The sequence below is a fragment of the Caretta caretta genome, chromosome 17, assembly GCF_965140235.1.
Source record: "Caretta caretta isolate rCarCar2 chromosome 17, rCarCar1.hap1, whole genome shotgun sequence".
NCBI lineage: Eukaryota > Metazoa > Chordata > Testudines > Cheloniidae > Caretta > Caretta caretta.
In genome coordinates, this window is record NC_134222.1 from 7,385,889 (window position 1) to 7,411,323 (window position 25,435).

The 25,435-nt window shown below is 44.7% G+C and overlaps 1 protein-coding gene across 7 annotated transcripts; it reads left to right on the plus strand.

Annotated features, from left to right (window-relative positions):
- The first annotated feature begins 2,770 nt into the window (after nucleotides 1–2,770).
- Nucleotides 2,771–20,703, plus strand: MRM1 (mitochondrial rRNA methyltransferase 1). Of its 7 annotated transcripts, none has more exons than XM_048824110.2 (6): nucleotides 2,771–2,804; nucleotides 5,067–5,950; nucleotides 9,342–9,435; nucleotides 13,831–13,951; nucleotides 19,676–19,795; nucleotides 19,901–20,703. In XM_048824110.2, exons 2-6 carry the CDS (start codon nucleotides 5,103–5,105, stop codon nucleotides 19,939–19,941), a joined length of 1,224 nt encoding a protein of 407 aa, XP_048680067.1. In that variant the 5' UTR covers nucleotides 2,771–2,804; nucleotides 5,067–5,102; the 3' UTR covers nucleotides 19,942–20,703. The 7 variants fall into 7 exon arrangements, 6 of the variants coding, with proteins under 6 accessions (XP_048680067.1, XP_048680065.1, XP_048680068.1 ...); XM_048824108.2 differs by lacking the exon at nucleotides 2,771–2,804 and adding an exon at nucleotides 2,811–3,028; XM_048824106.2 differs by lacking the exon at nucleotides 2,771–2,804 and adding an exon at nucleotides 3,047–3,792.
- Nucleotides 20,704–25,435: the final 4,732 nt, after the last annotated feature.

Genomic DNA, 25,435 nt, shown 5'->3' on the forward strand with positions numbered 1-25,435 from the left:
TGAGCTGTAGCTCACGAAAGCTTATGCTCAAAGAAATTTGTTAGTCTCTAAGGTGCCACAAGTACTCCTTTTCTTTTTGCGGATACAGACTAACACGGCTGCTACTCTGAAACCTGTTTTCAAGCAGGGGGACTGTGGCCAAGTGTTTGTAGGACAGCTCCTTCCATGTGCTGTCTGCCTATGTTGAATCTAATTCTACATACCAAGCTCTGCTGCAAGGCCTTATTCAAATATCTTTGATTATTAGAGATAGGAGGAGTCACTTCCCCGCCCTCTCGTAATATTTAAACAACATGCCTTAGAGGGAAAGGCAGACAGGGCACTCGTTAGAAGGTGATTGTTACTGGGGGCGCAAGTCCTTCAGGCAGGCCATGGGCTCCTGTGGGAATGTTCTAATGAGACCATATGAATTATAAAGAGTTATTAACAACTGCAATCTAGAGCAAAACCCTTCACCTGTCTCCAGGCTCTTGCAGCTCATTGAAAGAAACACTTAACTCCCGCACACACACCCCCATCCCACTCCTCAACGTTCCACCGGATCTTTGGATGGAAGGTCCACGTATTATTGTTGTAGAAGTATCCTGTGCACAGGGACTTGCTGGGTTGTGACTGTACGTAACCAGCTGTCACACTGCTTTCTCAGCGTCGGAAAGCAGGATGTGCATTGCTTTCGAGTGCCAGAGAAAGCAAACTGGCAGGCGAGCAGGATGGCACGTAGTGGGCACACATCTGCCGTGTATCACAGAATTTGTGGGACAGCCTAGATTTTGTCCAATCAATCCCACATCCTGGAATCTCAGCTTATAGCACAATAGCCAGTCCCTCTGATATTGTAACAGTTTTATGACTCAAATGACACTAGGGGTAGATCTGCACTTGAAAGTTGTACTAATATAACTATGTCTGCTAGGGGTGTGATTTATCCTAGTATACGCTGTAGTTTAGGCAGAGTTATACCATTATAAAGTTGCATTATATAGTATAGTTATTCCCCTTGCTGTAGGAAAATAGCTATACCAGTATAGTCCTTTATACTGAACCCACATGAGGAAGGTTCCACTGCTTTGCCTACACTGATTTATTAAAGGGTACAACTTTGTATTGTCGATGAGGTCTATGTCACCCAATCGTACCAGTGTGTGATGCTACTGCCTTCTGACATCATGACACAGCCTCACCAGATCATGTAACATACTCTCTTGTATCAAGTCATGGGCAATCCGGAGATCTGAAAAGTGGCAACCTGAATCCACCATCACTGTGCTTTTAGCAGCAGGTCACGCCCAACCTCCGAGCTGGCATTTTAGAACTGTTGCAGCTTTTTCTTTGAGAGGAGCTGAGGCGTTTGGTCATTAGCAAAAGAAGCTGCATTTTTAAATGTGCATTTTCAAGCACAAGCCTGAGCCAGATTTCACTGAAGCCAACAGAATTACACCTGGGATGAATTTGGCTCTGTAAGATTTGTTTATGCTGTCAGCCTTGTCAAGCATCTCTTTACCCTAACTGGATTTTAACACTGTACATCAGGAGGTTTTCTGTGCATTAGTAGTAGCCAAGCTCCCTCTGCTGGCAACCAAGGAATCAAACATCTTTAGCAACTTGGGCCATTCTCTCCCATGCCCAAGGTTCACTTGGCAGTTGTGGAAATTAAATCAAGTTGTCAAACTAGGACAGATAAAGAGCTGGTCGCTGTCTTTGGGAATTTCTGAGGAAGTGCATCACTTTACAGAAAAGGGAAGTAATAATTGCCAAGAAGTTAGTTTTTCCAAGAAAATATCAGCAAAGCTGGAGACCTAAATACCACTCCCAGTTCTGCTGCGTGACCTTGGCAAGTCACTTCACCTCTCTGTGCCTCTGTCTCCCCTTTACCTGTCTTGTCTATTTAGAATGGAAGCTCTTTGGGGCAAAGACTGTCTATGACACTGTGTTTATAAAGCACCTAGCGCAAGGGGACTCTGATCTCCGTTGTGGTCTCTAAGTGTTACTGTAATACAAACTAATACATACACTAAAGGATAGAAAATCATCATCATAAATGACGTCTTTACAAAATAAGCTTATATCTCAGGTCGTGGAACCATTTAGTGTGCAACTAAAGCCACAGTAGGTGGGTGGGAGTCAAAAGCTTGTGCTCAGCATGAGATTGTGTGGTGGTGGTGGTGGGATTTTCCTCAGTGGGGAAAGCAGGCAAATCTGCAGGTGCCAGGCCAGGTCTCTCCTCTCAGTGCACGCTGCCAAGGGGCTGTTTTCACTTGGATATTCTGACCATGGGTCCTGAGCATCTGCTGGCGTCAGCATGATTATTCCCAGCCTTCGGGCACAGCAGCCGGTCCCACAGGCGCCCGGCCGGCTATGGGGCACTTCTCTGGGCTATGGCTCTCTGCAGGGAATGGCGCTCTCTGGGGCACAGAGCCCACGCCGGCCCACTCCAGGGCACACCCACGGTCACCCCACCCTGGGAGAACCTTGGGGGCCCTCTCGGGCTGTGCCAGCCCATTGCAGGACATGCAGGACGCATTAGTCCCCCGGACAACCTCCAGGGCGCAGCTGATCTCCAGCCCCTGGTGCTGGTGCCCCCTGCCCAGCAGCTGCCCCCCCCCCCCGAGACCTGCTATAGCCTGAGTGACCCAGCTGCCCACGCCACCAGGCCTTCCCCCCACACCACCACCACGGGGCACGCCCCGCAAGGGACAACGCCTACCAGCAGGTGGCGCTGCAGGGCAGGGCGCCCCGCTGTCCTCTCCTCTCTATGGTGGGTTAGGGGCGGGGCCTGGCGCGCGGACCCGGAAGTGGAGTGTGAGGTAGGGGAGTGGGTGGCGGCGGGGAAGAGGTTGCTGAGTTCTCAGCCCTCCCGGCGAGCGGTCCCCGCTGGCGGGGTCTGGGTGACCCCTCTCCCAGCCCGGGGAGACTGGAGCCTCTTCCCTGAGGGGGGGAGGTCCCCTCCCCCCAGCCCGCTGCGCTGCCTCCCGGGTTTCCCGCCCAGGGCCGCAGGCCCGGCTCGCGCCCCCCGGCCCGAGCCCCGCGGGTAAGGCGCCTGCAGCGCGGCGGGGCGGGCGCGGCGTTGTCTCCTCCGCGCTGGGCCCGCGGGGTTTCCCAGCCCCGCAGAACTCCCGTCTCCCTCCTGGGCTGGTCCAGCACCACCCGCCTCCGGCTTCGCAGCGGGTAGACAACAGCCCCACGCCGCAGCCCGGAGCTGGGCCCCGTTCTCGTTTTCCCCGTAACGAGCCCTGTTGCTACCCTGCTTCCAGGGCCCCCGTGCTGCTTGGGCATCTCCTGCCTGTCCGCCCGTGTCTTGGCCCAGCGCAGCCGAGGCAGAGAGCACAGGACCTGCCCGGAGCCGCAGAAGAAGTCCGTGGCCGAGCTGGGAATTGGACGGAGAGCCCTGGAGTCCCGGCCCTGTCAGCCCTAAAACCCGCAGTTCTTTCCCCCCTGGAGGCCGTTTGTTTCCATCTTCCTGTAATCCAGGGGCTCTCAAACTGGAGGTCGGGACCCCTCGGGGGGTGGTGAGGTTATTATACGGGGGTCGCGAGCTGTCCGCCTCCACCCAGGCCCCGCTTTGCATCCAGCATTTATAATGGTGTTAAATATGCAAAAAAGTGTTTTTAATTTATAAGGGGGGGGTTCGCACTCAGTGGCTTGCTGTGTGAAAGGGGTCACCGGTACAAAAGTTTGAGGGCCACTGCTGTAATGCTACTGGATAGCAGACGAGTGCCTTGGTGCTCGGGTTTGCAACAGCGGCAAGCACTTGAAGATGACTGAAGTTTTGCTGCAAGGATCGATGCAGACTTGGTGCAGCTGCTTATTGTTTTTATGTCTGTAGCAATATATTAGGCTAATAAAGCTATGCCCGAGAGGGGAATGGGGAGGCTCCAGTGGTTAGGACACAAGCCTAGAACGTGGGAAACCTTGCTTCATGTTCCTGCTCTATTACAAACTTCCTGTTTGACACTGAGTCCATCACTTAGCTGCTCTGTGCCTCACTTCCCCATCTGGAAAACTGGGATAATAATAATAATAGCTAGTTCTTATCTAGTGCTTTTCATCAGATCTCAAAACACTTTACAAAGGAAGTCATTATCATTAGCCCCCATTTTACAGATGGGGAAACTGACGCATGGAAGGGGGAAGTGACTAGGCCAAGGTCATCCAGTAGGCCAATGGGAGAGCCCAGAATAGAAAGAAGGACTTTCCTTCCTCAGGGTGGTATTGTGACAATAAATACGTTACAGTTTGTAAGGTGCTCAGTATGACAATGGGGGCCATATAAGAACCTTAAATAGACTATATTCAGTGTGAACAAGTCCTGCCAGTTGAGTTTATTACTGTAAATATATATATACTTACACAAAAAATATGTATATTTCCTTCATGGAGTTCATCAGTAATATATCATGTAGACAGGTAATACTCAGTGTGACAACTTTATTGCAAATCTATGAAATACTCTGTCACATGACATGGCACAACCTATGGCTTCTTAAGTCTGTTGATACAATCAGAAATGCTTGGATTAAATAGATGTGTATTTAAAAGAAAATCATGCAGGGTACATTCTTAACCATGACTGTAAGTTATTGTTATTGGCCAGAGCTTGAGGAGGGCTGGAGTGATGAAATAGAGGACCAGATCATTAACTGATTTAAACGGGCATAGCATCTTCTATTTGAATGATGCTATACCGGTTTCCACCAGCTCAGAATCTGGCCCAGAGTATTTTAACTAGATTTTGAGAGTCAAGCTGGACACTTTCTGTGGCTTACATGTGACCATCAGTGAAAGATTCTGCAGTTTGAATTTAGCTTATTCTATTAGTGATGCATGAGCGAGAATGGAATCCAGCTCATTCTCCCATGAGCATATTAGGCTAATATTAAAAACTTATTTTAGTCAGCAAAAAGCAGCTATGACTTGGAACACAGGCAGGGAGTAGATGTTAAAGTTAAGTGTAAAGTTTCCATTTGTAAATAGTCCTTTTTTCTGATCATAAGCATGTTTTAAAATTGTAAATATCAGTGGGATATTAACCCATATTGCATAACTGGCCCTTTATCTCCTTTTTCAAGGGGTAGCCGTTCCGAGGGAGGAGACTGAGTGGTAGAATGGCCTTTGTGGTGGAGATGGTGCCGATCTTTAAGTTCAGCATCTGGAAAGCTGCAAGAGTTTCATTTACTTTTAGTTGCAACAGTCATTTTCAGGCAGTCAAACATTTTTCAACTCAGGAGAAGGAGCCCTCGCAATCTGCATCACCCCCAGGGTTTGGGAATGAAGGAAATTCACACCACCACGGCAGCCACCATTTTCCAATGTCGGGACTTGGGGATGCTGCACAAGTGATGCCTAAATCACATCCTCCTCACAAAAGCTATAAAGGTCTCGCCCGTCAGAAGAATTTGCGGTGGCAGTGGAAGTCTAACATGAGAAGCACTGAGCAGGCTGCATCTTCCAGTGAGGAATTTAGGAACCTGAGAGAGGATGACTTTTCAAAAGAGCGGAAAAGACAAGTGCCAAAGCCTACATCCATTGAAAGGACCAAAGGTTCGGAGATCCTGTTTGGCATTGCGCCCTGCTCCCTGGCTTTGTCGCAGTCAAAGAGGGACTTTTTCAAGTTATTCCTCAAGTCGGGCAGCAGCTGCGCACGGCCTGTGATGGAAGAGTTTGCCCAACGAGCTAAGGCCTGCGGGGTCCCCGTGCACCATGTTAGAAGGCAGGTGCTGGATGCCCTTTGCAAAGGTCAAGTCCACCAGGGAGTTTGCTTAGAGGCTACTCCTCTCCATTTTAGGAGCTTGGAAGAAGCTGAAGCTTCCCATGTTGGGGTTGCCACTGGACTGGGCACACAGCTGATTTGGCTGGTGCTGGAGCAGATACAGGATCCTATGAATCTGGGTGCAGTGCTGCGTTCCGCGCACTTCTTAGGAGTTGACAGAGTGGTGACCAGCCGAAAGGACAGGTAAATTTTATGCTTTGCTTCTGTGGTGGGGTTTCCTGTTCACATTACTGCTGGCTTCCAAAGGATGTTACTATCTTGCATATTTGTATAGCTCCTTTTACCCTAAATGACCCCCAAAGCGTGTTCCAAGCAGATATAGAAACTATGCTGGCTGCTGAAGCTCTGCATATGGGAGGCAGCATGGCTTAGTGGATAGAGCACTGGCCTGGAGAGGCCTGGCTTCTATTTTCAGTTCTACCCTGGGCCAGTTGATTGACTTAGGCAAGTCAGTTCACGCCTCTGTGCCTGTACAGTTTCCTTGCCTGTAAAATGGGATAATAATGCTGACCTTTGTAAAGCACTTTGAGAGCTACTGATGAAAAGCAGGTCGAGTGTGGTACTATTGTTATTTCACCCCATCTACAATCTTTGATTTTCACTTATGAGTCCTCCAATAATTGGAAAAGCTCCCACCTCTTGTTTACCAAGTGCCCTCCCTTTCCTTCAAATCCCTTCTTAAATTCCCCTCCTTTCCACAGGGCCTTCCTACGATGCTCCTCTCACCAGTGCAGTCCCATGTTTTGTTTTAGTTTCTGTTAGATTGTAAAGTCTTTGGGGCAGGGACCTAGATCTCTTATTTGCTTTGTCTAGTGCCTTGTGAATTGATAGTGCTGTGTAAATAATGGCAGCATTAGGATATCGGCTTTGCCTGCTGCTTTGGGACAGATGCTGATTTCATTTCAGCAACCTGTGCTCCTTCAGGGATGGAAGGTGGGGAAAGTTTTGTTTGCTAACTCCTCTTGGATCTCTCCATTTTCAAATGCGTTCCCCCCTTTTATTGCTGAAGTCCTCCTCCTATACCTGAGGCTGCTGAAGTCAACTGCCTCAGGAGCCAGTTAATGCAGTTTCCATTTTTCAGCTGGAAGGGGTGGGGGGTGCACCTTTCCCCATTGGACTGCCCTCTCACTGCTTCTGCAGCAGGACGATGAGTCAAAATCAGAAAATCCCCTGCTTCCTATTGGACAGCGTGTTGTGTAGCCACCAGCACACTGGGCAATCCCCGATTGTTGCTTTTTCCCCTTATTGCTGTAGGAGTTTCTGAGTTGCAAAGGGATTAAAAACATATCTTAACCTTTGGCGTTCTAACTGCCCCCTCTGCACTCATTCATTTCAGTGACCGAAAAGCCATTCCCTTCCAGCTGTGGAGAGATTAAGGGATTTTTTTTCTGTAGTCCAAGTTTTCAAACCCTATGGGTTTGATCCTGCATGTGGAAGGACTCCAGGATATAATGAGGATTTGCTCACATGTTCTTAACTGTCCTGTCCCCCAGTGCTGTACTATTAACTCCACATAAAGGGAACTGGAGCCTTTCTCTGAGCTTATTCTATACAAGCTGCCAAGAGTAATTTCCTTTTTCCAGTAAATATTGCTTTGTTGTCTCTGCCTAAACAGTTCACCGGTCTTTCAAATAAGAGGTAAAACCAAGGTCCTTTTATAGGCATTAAAGTTTTTATCATCCTTTTTGTAAGGATAGAAGAGTCAGTCCCACCACTCTGGATGCATTCCAGCTCAGGTTGTTGCCTCCTGCCTACCTTGTAGTTTCAGCTGGATGTTGCCTTCTTCACTTTCGGTCTTAAATTTTTGAGCTGCCATGTTCCACCCCAGAAGTGGATGGCCATATCCTTTTATAGGGTGTGTGTATATGTTTGAGCTACTGAGGGTTTCAAAGCAATTAATCATGCCCCAGCTACATCAATTTTGATTTGTTCACTACCATGACAGCTGCGCTCCTTTGGGTCAATGCAGATCACAAAGCCCAGGAAAAAGTGTGTGAGAGGTGGGGACGAAGCATTCTCGGTCGAGGGGATCTGGCTATGGAACAAACTCCCAGAGGACATCGGGTGAATCCAGAGTTTGACCATCTTTAGAAAATCTTGCAAAGCTTTCCTCTTTGAGAAGGCCTTTCCATCATAAAAATGACCCTCACAGAACTGACATGCTTTCTACCCCAAGATGCTACCGAAAAAATTGAAAACCTGTACCCCCAAGTAGAGTTTTGCCCTGAAACAGAGCTGGAGCCCCCTTGAAGTCTGCTAGGGAGAAGACTATTGCTACTGATTTTAGAGGGAAGGCATTCAGCTACTGTGGTGATGGGCAGCAGTATAGAACCTCAAGATAGCTAGAGAGATGGGATCTCTTGGGATGCAAAGAGATTTGTAAGCATGCTCACAGTTCTGTGCTGTGCACAAACACACACACACGTGCAGATTGCCAGGTGTCCGTAGCTCCTAAGGGCAGTGTATAATCTGTTTAAAAAAGCGCAGGTGCTGCTAGTCAGAAGAGCCCTGAATTCTTTACTACCCTAGGTTTTTTTCTTTCTTTCCTTCCACGGTACGTTTATTCTAGTCCCTCTGCCTCTAGATTCAAAAGTGCAAGACTGCTGCTTGCACGATTGCAAGATTTGGCCTGGTCCCTGCTGTTCTCACTCCAGGGATTAATGCATTCTTGCACCTCTGAGCTGTGCTTTTCTGATCAATATCACTTGCTGAGCAAGTCCACCACTGTGTGTGTTTTTTGGAGGTATCTTTTAATGCAGAGGGAATATGATTATTTTGTAGTAGAACTATTAAGGTTGCACCCAGAGGCCTCAGTCAGGGAGTAGGGTGCCACTGTGCTAGGCACTGGACATGCAGATACCATAAAGATAATCCCTGCCCTAAAGAAAGTACAATCTAAGTATAAAATGAGAAACAACAGGTGGAAATGGACAGACATGGGGAGCACAAGGGAATAGCGAGAAGATTATGAGCGGGGTGATGAGCAATGGTCCCAGCAGACCAGCAGCCTAACTATTGCATTGTAGGCATCACAGCAGAGGTAGTTTTAAGGAGAGATTTTAAGGAGGACAGTGTAGAAGCCTTGTGAGGCCAGTGATAATGGGAGGGATGCTCACTTCTCCCTGCCCTCTCTCTTCTGAACAGCTTCTGCTGAGGGAGGCAAATAGGGGATTAGCCCCGCTGATTCAGGTGTGTGGCAGGAGGGTCTCATGTATGCAAGGCTAGGATTCACATAGATTTTTAACAACGGGGAGGAGTCGCCAGTGCAGTAGGTACATATAAAGATAGCCAGAGATATTTAAACTTGGTTTGATGAGAAGTTTTGTTTTATTACCATTTTTAGTTAGTCTTGGTGTTCATTGTGCTCAAAAGTACTCCTCCAGCCTCGTCCCTGTGTTCCTGTCAAAACCTCCCATTCCCTATAAGAAAGTGCATCTATACAGTGATTAGAATCATTTGTAAACCGATTTAAAGTGAGTCATGAAGGCAGTAGGATGACCTAGCAAAACAGTTTTTCAGGGTTTTTGTTTTGCTTTGTTTAACTTGGAACTTTTCTTGGCTTCTCTACTGACAGCTGCCCCCTTACTCCTACAGTGAGCAAAGCAAGCGCTGGAGCCATGGAGGTTTTGGAAGTATACAGCACAGATAATCTCCAGAGATTTCTGAAGGTAGAAGAGCCCAGCTTTCCGTTTTTATTTTCTTTGCCCTTTTACCAAGAACTTTCAGGCTGTCTCACCAGCTAGATTGCGTGGCCTGTCAGTAGGGGAGATCACCATTTTACAGCATTAGGTGCATAGTTATAAGCTGTTACACACATATCCCCGATGACAGAGATGGAGGTTTTCAAAGGTACAAATGACACCCAGCTTCACTTACTATCTATAGCGATAAGCTGTATCTTTATCTATCAAGTAAATAAAGGCACTTGCCTGGGTTGATGCTTTTGAACTAAGGATCTTGTAGCCTTTTAGCATGAATAGCCCTTAAACAGCTAAGGGAATTTAAAATAAATAAATATCTATCAGCTGCTTATTTTAGGCCACCATACCATGTATTAGCTGAACAATAACAGGACTGCCACTTATTCTGATTCTCCTCGGTGGTGAGAACCTGGTTCAGCCACTTTATTATTTATTTGTATTGTGTTGGTGCTTATGACCCCAATCAGGGATTAAGGCCCCATTGTGCTAGGCGCTGTACAAATATGTAACATGAAGATGGTTCCTGCCCAAGTGAGTTTACAATCTAACTAGATAAAAATCCCAAACTGTTTTTAGACTAGCAGTAATGGCCTCAGTCCAAGGCGTCTGTGGAAGAACTCCCCACGGGTTGCGGACAATGGTTCAAGCCAAAGGAGACTGTGCAGTGTCTGCTTTCTAAGGGGGCTAAAATCAGTAAATAAGTTGCAATAAATGCATTGCAGGGCCAGGTGAGTACCTCTCTCCGTGTATCAATGGTTGTAGATCTTAATGCTTCATATAGGAACATTTTTATAAACTGAAATGAATAAAGGCACCTGTTTCCATGGTGTCAGGGTTGATGCTTTTGAACTAAGCACTTTGTAATTCTTTTGAATGAATGTCCCTTAAAGGGCTAAGGGAATTTTCAAAAGCACAACTCCTATTGAAAGTCAGTGGCACTTACATGCTTCTGAAAATCCCCCTAAATGTGCAAAGAGAGCAGATCTAATATTGATGTAATTTATGGGTACAGTTTTCAAAATCGACTGAATCCCATTTTCGGTGACTTAAGTTACTTTGAAAAATGAGATTTAGGCTCATGAGTCACTTAGATGCTTTTGAAATTTGTACCCTACACCTGTCTCAGTGTGACTGATCCTTTAAGGGGAGATGGGTCCCAGCCCCACCCGTGACACTTAACAGGTGGAGAGAATGATAATATCACATGACAGGCAGGTCATGCAGCTAAATCAGGCTTTCTGAGGGGAAAGTTAAAAAGGGAGCAGGAGGATTGTGTGAGCAGGTCTACACAACTCTTCTGAGCTCCCAGGCACTGGGCTCGGAAAGTGCAGAGCCAGTACCAGCTAGAGAGGCTAGAGTGTAGGGACCAAGCTTGCTGAAGGAGAAGTTTCAGGAGGGGGTTTGTTTCCTTTAGAACTTGGTATTAATAAACCAGATCCCAAGAAGGGGTGTTAGCTGATACACAAAATCTTTGTGAAGTTATTAAGGAGCCTGAGAGAAAGAAACTGCTGCAGCAACGTCACTGAGCCCAGAGCAAGTAGGCAGCTCTGCGATAGACTTTGGGAGTATGTCCGCACTGCAGCTGGAAGGAAGGCTCCCAGCCCAGGTGGACAGATGCACTGGGGAGGGCTCAAGGGAGAACAGTAAAAACAGCTGTGTGGACATTGCGGCACGGGCAGTGGTATGGGCTAGCCACCTGAGCGTGGATCCACTGGGTCAGACGAGCTTATACTTGTGCGGCTAGTGCGTGCTACCACCCATGCTGCAACATCCACACTGCTATTTTTAGTGCGCTAGCTTGAGTGGAGCTAGCGCCTAGCTGTCTTCCCTGGGCTGGGAGGCTCGCTCTCAGCTGCAGTGTAGACATACCCTGTGAGGCCTCTGTTGAGTTTGTGCAATATTTCTCTGTCTTATGTACCACCCGCTACAGGCTGCTGCTCAGAGGCTGGTCACACGAGGGCAGCATTGTGCAGTAGTTAAAATGTAGAGGAAAAGAGAAACTGTGGGTGGGTTGAAATGCTGTGGATGTGTTCACCTCGCTGGAGGGGCAGCTACAAAACGAATCTGGAGATTTGAGCTCCATAATGAAGCCTCTGATGAATGACTCTACAGAGAGGGAAGAAGGCTTTGAAAAGACTCTTTAAACAAAAAATATCCTTGCATTAGGGTTGCCAGGCTTCCAGTTTTCAACCGGAACTCCCGGTCAAAAAGGGACCCTGGTGGCTCCAGTCAGTACCGCTGACCGGGTTGCTAAAAGTCCGGTCCTCCTCGAACACCGGCCACTCACACCCCAGCACACTCCCAGCCTGCCCCTGCTCCGCGTGGCTCCCGGAAGCAGCCGGCATGTCCGGCTTCTAGGTGCAGGTGTGGCTGCGGGGGCTCCACACGCTCCCCTTGCCCCGAGCGCCAGCTCCGCAGCTCCCATTGGCCTGCACCTCAAATATCCTGTTGCACCCCAACACCCTGCCCCAGCCCTGAGACCCCTCCGGAGCCTGCACCCCCTCCTGCACCCTAACTCCCTTTCCCAACTCGGAACCCCCTACCGCACTCTTAACTGCCTCCTAGAGCCCACACCCCAACCCTCTGCCCCAGCCCTGAGCCCCCTCCCACACTCTGAACCCCTCGGCCCCAGTCTGGAGCTCCCTCCAGCACCCCAAACCCCGCCCCCACCCCAGAGCCTGCACCCCCAGCCAGAGCCCTCATCCCCTCCCGCCAGAGCTCTGGATGATGGTGAGATAAAAAGCACATAAAAGATATTGATATTTAATTGAAACACCTGGAAGAATCACAGTGTTACTATAAAGCTCAATTTATTAACATTTTGGGCCATTGCTGAAGTCCATTTAATTGGACCCAGATTGGTCAGTCTAACCTGTGGCATCACAGGAGTGTAAATTTAATGTAGTGTAATGTAAAAAGTGCAGATTTCACAGGAAATGAAGCTGGCAAGAAACAGCAACTTGACTCTTGTTAAAGTGGATTTTCTAGTTAAAGGGACCCTGGCCAAATTAAGGCACCTGTACTGAGATTTTATCAAACAAAATGGGATTCATAGTCTTCTAAACTGCCACTCAACAAGAGTAAGGGAAGCAGAATTGGCCCACTAGTTAGATAAGGGCACTGGGAGCTGAAAGTGCTCAGAGTGTTTGAAAATCAGGTTCCATGTTTAAGGGCATAATTTTAGGCACCCAAGTTTGAAAATTTTGGTTTGGGCTTCTTAAGCTAGGTCTACACTTAAAGTTTTGCAGGCATAGCTGTATTGGTTACAGGTGTGATATTTTTTTTAAGGACTTAGCAATGCTGGCAGAAATCTTAGCAGAGATGCAGCTACTGCGGCAAAAAAATCCTTTTGCCAACATAGTTTATTTTGCTCACCAGACTGGAATAAGTTATGCCAGCAAAAGCACTTTTTTGCTGGTATAAGCTATGTGACAGATATTTGCAACCCCTTGCAGTATGTTTGGGGGCATTGTGTTAAATTTATATATGAATGTGTTCTACTCCAGAGGGGAAGGTTACCGCAGCTCCTCAGGAACCAGAAACAGTGGAGTTCTATTAAAGTGAATCACTTAGGTTGCAAACACCTCCAGAGAGGTACCATCCCCTTGGGAGGTTTGCATGTACTGGTTTTCCCAGAAACCAACAGACAGAGAAAGGGATTTTGGTATTAAAAGGCTGGGTTTGAACTGACTCAGGGCCTTCTTTCTGATCCAGCAAACGGACAAGAGGGACCCCGACCCTTGCGGAAGGGTTGGAAAGACTTTGGCCTACTAGGGCCTCCTAAGACTGACGGGTAACTCCTGGTATGTTTAGTGTGTGTTTAAATTTGTTTACTGTTTTCTGTATGCTTTCTCTGTAATTCTTTCTACTTTTAGAAAATGTGTGTGTGCTTGGAAAGAGCTGTGTGGTAACTTGTGACAGCTGGGAATACACTGTTCATAGCCCTCGGAAAGAGCAACAGGCTGGCCTGCTGGGGATACCACAGCAGGGAGCTGTGCAGCCTTAAAAATCCCTGGTCAGAAAGGAGTGGGAGAAGGGTCCCTTCCCAGAGACAGGGGACGGCTGGAGACCTGACTGGGAACTCCTGGAGTGGCCCATGGGGGTGGAGTTACAGGTGCAGTTACCCTGAAACTGTGAGAAGCTATCTTTACAGTAGCAGAGTTTTGCCGGAATAGCTATATTGGTATAATTTGTGTAAACAAGACCTAGATGTATTAAAAAATGAACAAACAAAAAGAAGCAAAGTAGATTAGCTACATGGTTGTGCTGAAAATCTAAAAGCTTGTGTGTGTATGTATTGTTTTTGTGAATTTAAAGAACCTGGAATCATATTTTTCTTTTTTGTCCCGTTTTCTTTCTAAGGCTAAAACTGAAGAAGGCTGGGAAGTCATAGGAACAGTCAGCAAATCTGAGGTCGAGGATAAGGTCCCTGTCATCAGCTGCTTAGAATTTCACTGGAATAAACCCACTCTTTTAGTATTAGGTATGGTATGTTGCAAAACTTTAACTGGGGTGAAGGTCTGTGATATGGAGACGTCACCTCTTAAGCTAGTGCTGATGTAGCGGTGTTGTCTTCTTCACATTAACTCTGAAAAGAAGCTAAGCATCAGGTGACGTAAAACAATCACTCTGTCTGGGACAGTCATATCCGAGGTGCCTATAAAGTGAATGTGCTAAGGGGAAGCTTATTAGGTGGACATTTGCTCACCCTTTGCTGAGTGGGTTATGCCTAGTGGTGCAATAGATGGGAGAGCAGCAGTTGGCTTTTATTTTTCTTGTTTTTTGTTTTTTTTTTCAGTTTAATGAGCCAGCCTGAAAACCTTTCCTTTTATTAAAAAGAACCCTGCAAATTTAGTGCTGATGATAAAGAGACTAGCAACCCAGTCCCTGTTTAGTCATAGAATGGGTACCACAGGGCAAATGACAGTTTCGCTTCCTCACACCGTGCCTTGATCTAGGCTGACCACTTACAGGAGTGGCCAGGGAGTTCAGTATTCATCTGTACATGGGGGTACCCAGAGGTCTTCCAGAGTGTACATCCACTCGTCTAGATATTTGCTTAGTTTTACAACAGGCTACACTAGCAAAGTTAGTACAAACTAAAATTTCATACAGACAATGACTAGTTTATACTGCTCTATACACTATATGCTGAAGTCTCATCAGCTCATGTCCCTTCTCGACCTATGCTACATTGATGACATCTTCATCATCTGGACCCATGGGAAGGAAACCCTGGAAGAATTCCACCATAATTTCAACAGCTTCCACCCCACCATCAACCTCAGCCTGGACCAGTCTACACAGGAGGTCCACTTCCTAGACACCAAGGTGCAAATAAGTGATGATCACATTAACTCCACCCTTTACCGAAAACCCACCGACCGCTGTGCCTACCTTCATGCCTCCAGCTTCCATCCCGGACACACCACATGATCCATTGTCTTCAGCCAAGTGCTGAGGTACAACCGCATTTGCTCCAACCCCTCAGACAGAGACCAACACCTACAAGATCTTCACCAAGCATTCTCAAAACTACGATACTTGCACAAGGAAATAAGGAAACAGATCAACAAAGCCAGACGTGTACCCAGAAGCCTCCTGCTGCAAGACAAGTCCAAGAAAGAAACCAATAGAATTCCACTGGCCATCACATACAGTCCTCAGATAAAACCTCTCCAACGCATCATCAGTGATCTACAACCAATCCTGGACAATGATCCCTCACTTTCACAGGCCTTGGGAGGCAGGCCAGTTCTCGCCCACAGACAACCCGCCAACCTGAAGCATATATTCTCACCAGCAACTACACACTGCACCATAGTAACTCCAACTCAGGAACCAATCCCTGCAAGAAACCTCGATGCCAGCTCTGCCCACATATCTACACCAGTGACACCATCACAGGACCTAACCAGATCAGCCACAGCATAACTGGTTCATTCACCTGCACGTCCACCAATGTAATATACGCCATCATGTGCCAGGTGCTACAGGACTCATAAGGTGCAATGCCCCTCTATGTACATCGGCCAAACTGGACAGTCCCTATGTGAAAGGATAAATGGACACAAATCAGATATTAGGAATGGCAATATACAAAAACCTGTAGGAGAACACTTCAATCTCCCTGGACGCACAATAGTAAATTTAAAGGTAGCCATCCTGCAGCAAAGAAGCTTCAGGAACAGACTTCAAAGAGAAACTGCTGAGCTTCAGTTCATTTGCAAATTTGACACCATCAGCTCAGGATTAAACACAGACTGTGAATGGCTCGCCAACTCCAAAAGCAGTTTCCCCTCCCTTGGTGTTCACACCTCAGCTGCTAGAAGAGGGCCTCATCCTCCCTGATTGAACTAACCTCGTTATCCCTAGCCTGATTCTTGCTTGCATATTTATACCTGCCTCTGGAAATTTCCACTACATGCATCCGACGAAGTGGGTATTCACCCACGAAAGCTTATGTTCCAATACGTCTGTTAGTCTATAAGGTGCTACAGGACTCTTTGCCACTTTTATGTGCTGAAATGTAAGTAAAATATTTATATTCAAATTGATTTATTTTATAATCATATGGTAAAAATGAGAACGTAAGCAATTTTTCAGTAATAGCATGCTGTGACACTTGTGTATTTTTATGTCTGATTTTGTAAGCAAGTAGTTTTTAAGTGAGGTGAAACTTGGGGGTATGCAAGACAAATCAGACTCCTGAAGGGGTACAGTAGTCAAGAAAGATGGGAGCCATGGAGATACAATATTACCTTTTGTTCACTTCCAACCCTTTTGTCATTTGGAGCGACTCTAGTTTGTTACTAGACCCCTGAACAATGCACACCTCTCCCCACCAAACTTATCTTAAGCAGATAACGGAGACGATTGCAACGAATTTATCAAGATGGTGTCTTTTATGGAGAAATGTTTGAGTTTATAGGGTCTGAATGGTAAAGAAGCATGTGGACGTTACAGCTGAAGTAAGAAACATTGCAGAATTCATCCAAGAATGCATATTTGGAAGCTCTTTTTGCTGCTCCATGTGAGCAGGCAACAAACGTGGTTTGAACCATTGCACTGAAAGGTAATGTCATGCTGATGATCAGCCATTGAGGGGCTGTAATCCTGCCTGATGCTACCATTTACTTGGCTCTGAAGACATTTCTTTAATTAAAATGTTTATTGAACTCCAGGAAATACTGACAAGACAACACAGCAAATCTGGCATCTCTACAAGATGTGTGGCACTATATTACAAAGGGAATAGAAAGGCTGGCAACGCAGATGATGGACCACAAAGAAATACATACCAGAAACAATGACAACCGCAAGAGAAAGGAAGAGAGAGAAAGTGACAGAAGTGTCATTATCTTGAATTATGAGAGATTTCTCCAGGAAAAAGTCCAAATATTCTTTTGTCAGGGGAGACTGGATGCTGATTGGTAGATGCATGAGAAGAGTTCCCAAACCTTACAACAGTAATGACTTCAACTCTCTGCTGAGCACTAACTCTTCACTGAAAAGAAAATTGAACATTATGGAGTTGTGTGATACTGGGGTTGTTTGAAGAAATGTCCTGGATCTAAATATGTAGCGTACCTGTAGCAGCAAACAGAGAAGAGCAGCAATAAATTAGTGTGGAAGCAAGCTTCCCACACACTGTCTTATAAGAAAAGTGTTACAGACTTGCATTTGCCTTCCCAGCATCCTAGTCAGCTACAGTCTTGCTTGCTTGCCAAAGAGAATGATCTGAACAATATCTCTTAATGTTGTCTGTGTGCAAAGTCAATGCCTAAGGCAACAGATTGACTTCCCTAGAGACTGAAGATCTCTGCATGGGCCAGGATAGGATTAGCTCCCTTTCCTGTCCTGCCAGCTATTCATATCCTTTCAGTTCTTGGCATGGGTGCTGAGTCTGGGAATAAGGGTGCCTACTGTGGTTTTGTTTATTTGGACACCTGTCCACTTAGATCAATCAAATTCATTTTTCACAGGCCACTGAACAACCATCATCTTTTGGTCGCTGCTTATTTTGGCTGGATTTGAGTTGTCAACATCCAACGCTACAATAGTTAATGATAACATAAATTCTGGATGTGATATTCAACATCATGCTTCATGGCGTAAGCCAAGTTCTGACTACGTGGTGTACGAGGTTTCTTGCGCTGTCCTCTGAAGCATCAGGTGCTGGTCACTACGGAGATGGGATACTGGACTAAATGGACCATGATCTGATTCAGTCTGGCAAATCCTAACTTAATGGGATGCAGAGCCTTTCATCTCTGTCAACCCCCCGAATCATCAGGCCACACCCTGAACAATATTACAGTCAGAAATGGGGACAAAAAAAATAATTAAATGATTGCATTTCAGCTGCACTCTCAAGGAGAGACAAAACTATGAGATTAAATTCAAAGAGCCAAAGTGGTAAATGTTTTGTGCAGCAATATAAACTAGCATCTTGTATTAGTTTATCTGATTCCATCAGCACTCCCTCCCACATCATTCTCTATCTACAAGTCTTTTTGCCCTGAATTTATGGGTTCTAATTATCTTAAGCGACTAAGGCCATAAAAAGCTTTGTAAAAGCTGGAAGGAAAATTGCTGCTTTTATTGGGAATCATAAGACCCTTATCAGTGAGAGAAAGGGAGTGTTCTAGGAAACATGACACCTCTGACAATAGCTGCTGGCCCAAGCTGAAGGAACACACCATAATATGAGCGTGAAAGGCTGATGAGATGAATGTGTTTGAAGTTATAAAACTTTTTTCTCTTCTGTATCAAATCAAGAAAAAGTAGAAGGGAAGGTGAAATCATTGCTTTTGCCACCAGTATCTTGTGACTGAGAGGAATGGTGGCCCAGTGGTTGGGATGCTAACCTGGGAGACCCAGGTTTGATTCCCTGCTCCACCTCAGACTGCCTGTGTGCCCTTGGGCAAGTTACCTTAGCTGCTCTGTGTCTCAGTTTCCAATCCATAGTATGGGAATAATAGCACCGCCCTATCTCACCGGGGTGTTGAGTGGATAAATACATTAAAGACTGAGGTGCGCAGATAGTACAGCAATGGTGGTAATATAAGTACCTTAGACTGGAGAGATGATTTGGTGACAGCATTAGAAGATGGAGGCTTGCAGGCATTTTACAGAGACAATTCCAGCATGTAGGACAGCAGCTAGGTTCTAGAGTAATAAGCCTAAAATCCAGTAGAGATAGCCAGTGTCTCTATTATCAATCCCTTTTTGGCAAGGCTAAGAAAGGGGAATAGGTGGCTTCCTGGTCCATGGATCTATTCTGTTGACTGCAGACCAGGGACCTTATTCTGTGTTTGTCTGAACTGTGCCAGGTGCACCTGTGGAGCTCTATAAATAATAGAGCCGATCTGGAGTCAGAGGTGGGGGGGGGATGGTACTGGGGTTAGTCTGGGCCTTCTGTATTCATTTGTGCACAAGTGGAATTGTTTTAAGCAGCTCCCTTTCCATTTTCCTTTGTGACAATGGAAGCCAAACTACTACTAATGACCTGGCATAGATTTCTACTCTGCTTCACTAGTGTATCAGGTCAAACATATTAGGGTTGTTGGATGGTTTAGCAACTAATCAATTGAAGCCTCTGGTTAAACTCTCTGTGTTCACGAGTTGCACCCAGCTGGTAGTACCGTCTATTGGAAAAGTTGAACAAGTCAGTATCAGTAGAGACATAGGAGTTGCTGTACCAGATCAGACCATTGGTCCATCAACCCCTGTATCCAGCTGCCAGCAGTGGACACTATGAAGCTTCCTCTACTAAGTACCTGGTCAACTGTGCATTGCTCTACATTGGGAATAGGGAAGGATTTCCCCTGGCCCTTGAAAGGGTGCTATGAGGCTTTGTAATGAAAGTGCTACAGAAGTGCAAGGTATTAGCACTGGCTCAGAAACTCCCTAGACCTCTAAAAGCAAATCCAGACAGGTTGAAATGGGCCAGTAAGGAAAACTGCATGCATTACTGTCATTTGTTACCTCCGATTTCAATTTAACAGCTGGATCCTGCAAAACTGCTCTTGATCATGTATATTGTCCTATGGGACAAAGTTAATGGGACAACTTCTGTGAGTCAGCGTTTGTCAGGAGGGTGTTTTGACGGTTTTATTCATAAATCAATAGCAGAGTTGTGAAAATGTGCGAAGTTGGCAACACAGATCCATGAACATACCCACATAATATCTTTTTTCTGCAGGGAATGAAGGGTATGGGCTATCTTCGGAGACACAAAGTTTGTGCCACAGGATGCTAATCATCCCTCCTGGAAGAACGTTGCAGCCTGGGATCGAATCATTAAATGTCTCTGTTGCTACTGGTAAAAATAATTTAATTGCTCAAACTGATTGCAATTCCTGTTTCTTTAAAGATAAAAATTTTCAGGATGAGTTTCTATTAATGATGCCTTTTTGTTTTTTTGCAGGGATTCTCTTGCATTCTATATGCAGCCAAAAAATAAAGTAACAGAATGTGATTTTTACCATGAATTGCGTAGATCTTTACAAATCCAACCCTTTTGAGCAGGGAAAACAGTTCAGCGTTGTGTGGTTTCACTGACAATAAGTAGAGGTGGACACCCTTTTGCACTTTCCAGAGTCTTTGTACAGCTGTGAGCTCCTGAGAAGCTAAGGAGAAAGTAAACACTGAACCTTCTGCTGTGAAATGTTCAACTTAAACTTTAGAAGATTCCAGATACCATTCCAGGTTATGTCCAATGTCCTGCACTCCAGGTTGTCTCTGCACAATATTCCACCTGAGCATTGGATGCACTTGCTTCATCAAGCTGTGTTTACAGACTGCAAAAGCTCCAGGAACCTGATGAATACATAAACTCCCAAGAGACAAGATTAAAGGAAAATGTGACAGAGAGAGAGCTAGATTTCAAAAGCGGAGCCAAATCTCTCTGTGTTTACTGATGCAAAACAGTCATTAAAGTAAATGAACCTTGGATTTTTTTACACTAACACCCCTTTACAGAACTCATTGCAGCAAAGATCTCACTAGGAATAAGGACTGCAGAGTCGGGCCTATTCTGTATTTTTTTCATAGTGTGATGGTGTTTCCCATTCCACATCACTGTTTGGACATCTGAAAAAGTTGCATTGAATCTGACTGTAAAATAGGTCCGTAAACTCAATCGTGTGACAGATGTGACCTATAATGAAACTCAGTTGAGGGGGAAAAAAAGTAACCCATTGAAATAAAACTGTCTAAAGATTTGTCATAGATTTGTGTTAAATTGTTCCTTTTTTTCTCTCTCATATGATTAGTGAACCAGGACACAGTGTATTTGTGTGAGCTGTGGGTGAGGAACAAGGATCATAGAATCATAGAATATCAGGGTTGGAAGGGACCTCAGGAGGTCATCTAGTCCAACCCCCTGCTCAAAGCAGGACCAATCCCCAACTAAATCATCCCAGCCAGGGCTTTGTCAAGCCTCACATTAGTGGATTCACTAGCATGTTCTCTCATTCACATTGTGAATGTTCCTCTTCCATTATGGTTCTTGTCCTGTAGAAGGCTGAACACCTGAGCACCTTCAACTCCCATTGAAGTCAATGGGAATTCATGACATTCAACATCTTGCCTTGCATTTGGGGGGGTGTGTGACGGAGGTTTCATTTGCAAATATTTCTGGCTGGAAAACCACACTTGTTAAATTATTGAAAACAAAATGAATGTTATCGTTTAGCACCTTGACTATTTTATTTAGTTACTGTGGCCCTTTGCATAGGATCACTCATTAACACTTGATTTACAGTGCCCTTTAGGGATAATTTCAAACAATTTAGCTTACTCCATCCCCCCCTTTCAAATGAGCAGCTAAATCACTCAGAGAGACTAATTAGACTTTCCTTTGAGCTAAATGAAGTCTGTAAACTCTGGTCTGTGAATCTGAAAGTTTTTCAGATGTTTCAGGCGGGTGGTTGATTTCATAGTCTTTGGAAAAGCTGTGGTGTCTGCCAGCCCAGTCGCCATTCCGTTGCCTGGATTTGCCTTGGCTTATTTAGTAGGAAGGAAGGTGATGTCCTAGCTCATTTTCATGTACGTGAATTCCTTTCTGGGATGCTGTAGGTTCTAGATGCAGTGGGTGTGAATCTGTGTTACATTTGTATTTTGCTAGCACTTAAAGGACACAATCAGATTTGGGCCTCATGGTGTTAGACGCTGCACAAGCACATAATAAATGAAACCCTCCCCGCCAAAAAGAACTTTCAGTCTAAACAATGCTATCGTCCCAATTTGTTGTTGTTAGGGGATTTTGGTTTTTTTTTTTAGCGTAGTACTTTGTTTGATTCCTTTGTTTTTGCAATCTCTCTTCATCGCAGCCCCTCTTTGGAGCAGTTATGGGGTTGGTTCCTGCATTCCTGTGCAGACCCAAAAAATGCCACTGAAATTGATGGGAATTTCAGGTGTGCAAGGAATACAGGCTGCCCCGAGGCGAGATGCTCAACTGATGTAAGTCAGTGTAGTGCCATTGAAATCGGTGGAGCTATCTGATTTACATCAACTGAGGTTCTGGCCCATAGTCTTTGTCAATATGCTATGGGAGATTCCATTCTTTACTTCACTCTCAACCATTTCTCCGTCTTGTTCTTGCCATGGGCCTAGGTTTCTGCGGAGAAGTGTTGCTGTGAAATATTTCCTTTAGGGTGGATGCTTGGGATCTGAAATGAACAGAGTCATAATAATCTTGCTGCTCACTAAGGTGCCATTCCTTCAGGATTTCTTTTTGCATTATCTGAGGTGCATGCCTCTGGCTTGCTATTTTTACCAATATTTCCATTCAGTTATACTTGGCACTGTACAGTCTCCTTAAAACCTTGATGAAGCGAATGGTTTCTCAAAAAGGGAATGGACCTTGAAGCCTTGCACAGGCAAAGTTCATTGGCATTTGCCTTGTTTCGAAAACTAACCTGCCAAATATTTTCAAGAACTGAATTGTCTTGTGGCTGCTTTGCACACATTATTTTTCCTTTGATGCTGGCACCTAAATAGCCTGCTTTGTGCAGCTCATAGCAAGATCCCACCGACTGGCATTTGTTACAAATTGTTGCTCGTGGCATTTCTTAAAGCATGGTTTCAAATTGTTTTTCCAAAGACAGAATCTGTGTACCTTTTTACATTAATAAAATAGAGGATTTGTTTATATGGGAAAAATGTACTGGTATCACCTGAGGTGTGAATTTAAACCAGTAGACTTAAACTGAGTCAAGCCTGTGTGCAAACACACTGATTTTGGTATGGGAGTGGTTTTTTTCAGTTTAGCTTAAATTGATAGAGAAAAGATTTAAGTTTAAACCAAAGTAAGCCCCCCTTAAACTAAAATAAGAGCATCCACATGGATTTACACTGGTTTAACTATTTTGGTTTAAAAACTGATTACATTAAACCTTTGCAACTTTTCCATGTAGACATGGACAGAGAAAAAAGTTGGGATAGAGGTTAAGGCATTGGTCTGGGACTTGAGAGATAACGCTAACATTCGTTCTGCCACAGATTTTCTGTGTGACCTTGGGCAAGTCACTTAATCTTTCTGTGCCTCAGTTTCCCTTCTGTAAAATGGGGATAGTAACACTTCCATTCTCCCACCTGTTTATTTACATTGTAAGCTCTTCAGGACCAGACTGTCTTTCCATCTATTTGTATAGTGCCTAGCAAACATTTCATATTAAGGCCTTTTGGGGTAATTGTAATACAAATGAATAATAGATTGTGATCATCTGTGTTTTGTGTTGAATTCTTGACATTTTACCTTTATTTGGCCTGATTTTTAAAGGTGCTGAGCACTCATGTTTCCTATTGCAAACCAGGGAAGATGTGGGTGCTCAGCATCCCTGCAACAGACTCGTTATACTTAATTATATTTTCCCCTCCAACTCTTAATTGAGAAAATAAAACACTCGCCAAGCAAACAATTATTATTTTGTGGAACACAGCTCTTTGGAACTCAGATTCTTTGTAGTCATCAAATTTAAAGGTGAGAGCTGTCTATTAGGTGACATTGAAACAACTGGTTGCTGGAGAGTAGTAATGCTTTTCTGGTAGATATATAGCATTTTAGTTTCCTGTGCAGAATGAGTCAGTTTTAATATAGTAATAAAAAAGGCTAGGGATAAAGAAAGGTTCATATGAATCTTTTCCCTGTATTTCAGGTTGTTATTAAGGAGAACCCTTGTTCTGTCCATTAGGTGGTGCCCACTATGCATTTTTGCATTAGGGGAGGAAAGAAAGATTCTAGAGACTTAGAAGCAAACAAAATCCATCCTTGTTAACATCAGGAGAGGAGAATAAAGCCATTTCTTTATTCTTGTCATATAGGTAGGTATATATTTTTTTTCTATGTACTAACTGATTTTTTTATGTAATTAGTTGGCAAGGGGAGGCACATCCTTAGGTTTGATTTGCTCCTGTATGTATGCTGAGAAATTTCTTGTAATTTCAAGTGTAAGAATAGTAAAGCAAAGTTACACATTAACAAAGAGGCAGTTGTAAATAACGTGAACATGTTTGACAATTATTTTGACCATTTCCTGAAGGTTCCAAAAGTACTTTGCAGACACTAGACCTGTAGGAATTCTGATACACAATTAGAGATGAGTGGAGACTGATGGGAACTTTTGGAACATTATGTTGTTTTATTATCCTCCTGTTATCGTTTATTGCCACCCAGCTCCTGTCTGTTGTGAAGTCCTGATCCTGACTTCCTGATATCACAACATGCTGCTGTGTAAACTGTGGCTTCCCTCTATCATAGAAGGAATAAATGCACTTGGAAGTGAGAGGATATGGAGGTCAGAATGTGAGAATTTAGAGCCAAACCTTGCTGCTCTTACCCTTAGAAGTCAGCCATGCCTACTCACATGTGGAAGAAGCCTAACAGAAGTTGGCTTTAAGTTTGTGAAGAGCTTAGAGGTGGAGAAAGACCTATTAGGTCTCCCTGGCCAGTGCATAATTGTTCCCTATCGTATGTACAGATGCAAGTGCTTTGTTCAATCTTGTTTTTAAATGTGCCAAGCAGTGAGGTTTCCACCACTTCTCTTGGTAGATTATTCCATAGATTTTATAGATCTCACTATTAGCTTGCACATGCATATCAAAAATAAGAAACTGTAGTTGTTTGTCTTGTAGTTTAATTGCATTTACCAAAAGGGATGACAGACTCCTTGCCTTCTTCTCTGTTTTTTTCTCATTCTTGTGGTCTTTTATGCTCTTTTTGGTAATCTGATTTGGCAACAGAGGATCAGAGGACAAGGGCTGGCCGTGGCATATAGTGTACATTTCATGGTAGCAACATTGTTTTTTAATTTTTTTAATGAGTCTGTGTATTTAACACACTGCTGGATCTCTGTGGAAATGCATCTGGTGTGCTAGTGACTACATTAGGTCTAATGCAGACATAGGGTAGGGGTATGAATTGACACACATGTACATGATTCAAAACGCCAGCTCCACAAATGCACTGAGTACTTAGAATTGCATATCTGTTCCTGAGTAGCAGCCGTGTCAGTCTGTATTCGCGAAAAGAAAAGGAGTACTTGTGGCACCTTAGAGACTAACCAATTTATTTGAGCGTGAGCTTTCATGAGCTACAGCTCACTTCATCGGATGCATACACGAAAGCTTATGCTCAAATAAATTGGTTAGTCTCTAAGGTGCCACTAGTACTCCTTTTCTTTTTGCAGATATCTGTTCCTGTATTTATATGTGCTGTATTAAAGGTATTGTAAGCGTATTAACATTCAGTCGGGACTGCGTTCTCTGTTCTCTAGGGTTCTTCCTATCCAAATCTCCAAGGAGGGAGGGTCACTTGATGCTCTCACTCTTGTTTCATTGTGCTGATATGCATGTCCTTTCACTGCAGCAATTGACCAGGTGGCTGGGATAGTCACGATCATTTGCCATCAGAATTTCTCTCCATATTTTGACCCCTATTTTGCAGGATGCTGAAAGCTTC

What these genes read in the sequence shown, in the direction of transcription:
- MRM1 (XM_048824110.2), top strand. Translation starts at nt 5,103, where the DNA reads ATGGCCTTTGTGGTGGAGATGGTGCCGATCTTTAAGTTCAGCATCTGG. An exon ending in ATCTCCAGAGATTTCTGAAG is followed by an intron (nt 9,436 to 13,830) that starts GTAGAAGAGCCC and finishes TTTCTTTCTAAG; the next exon opens with GCTAAAACTGAAGAAGGCTG. An exon ending in ACCCACTCTTTTAGTATTAG is followed by an intron (nt 13,952 to 19,675) that starts GTATGGTATGTT and finishes TTTTTTCTGCAG; the next exon opens with GGAATGAAGGGTATGGGCTA.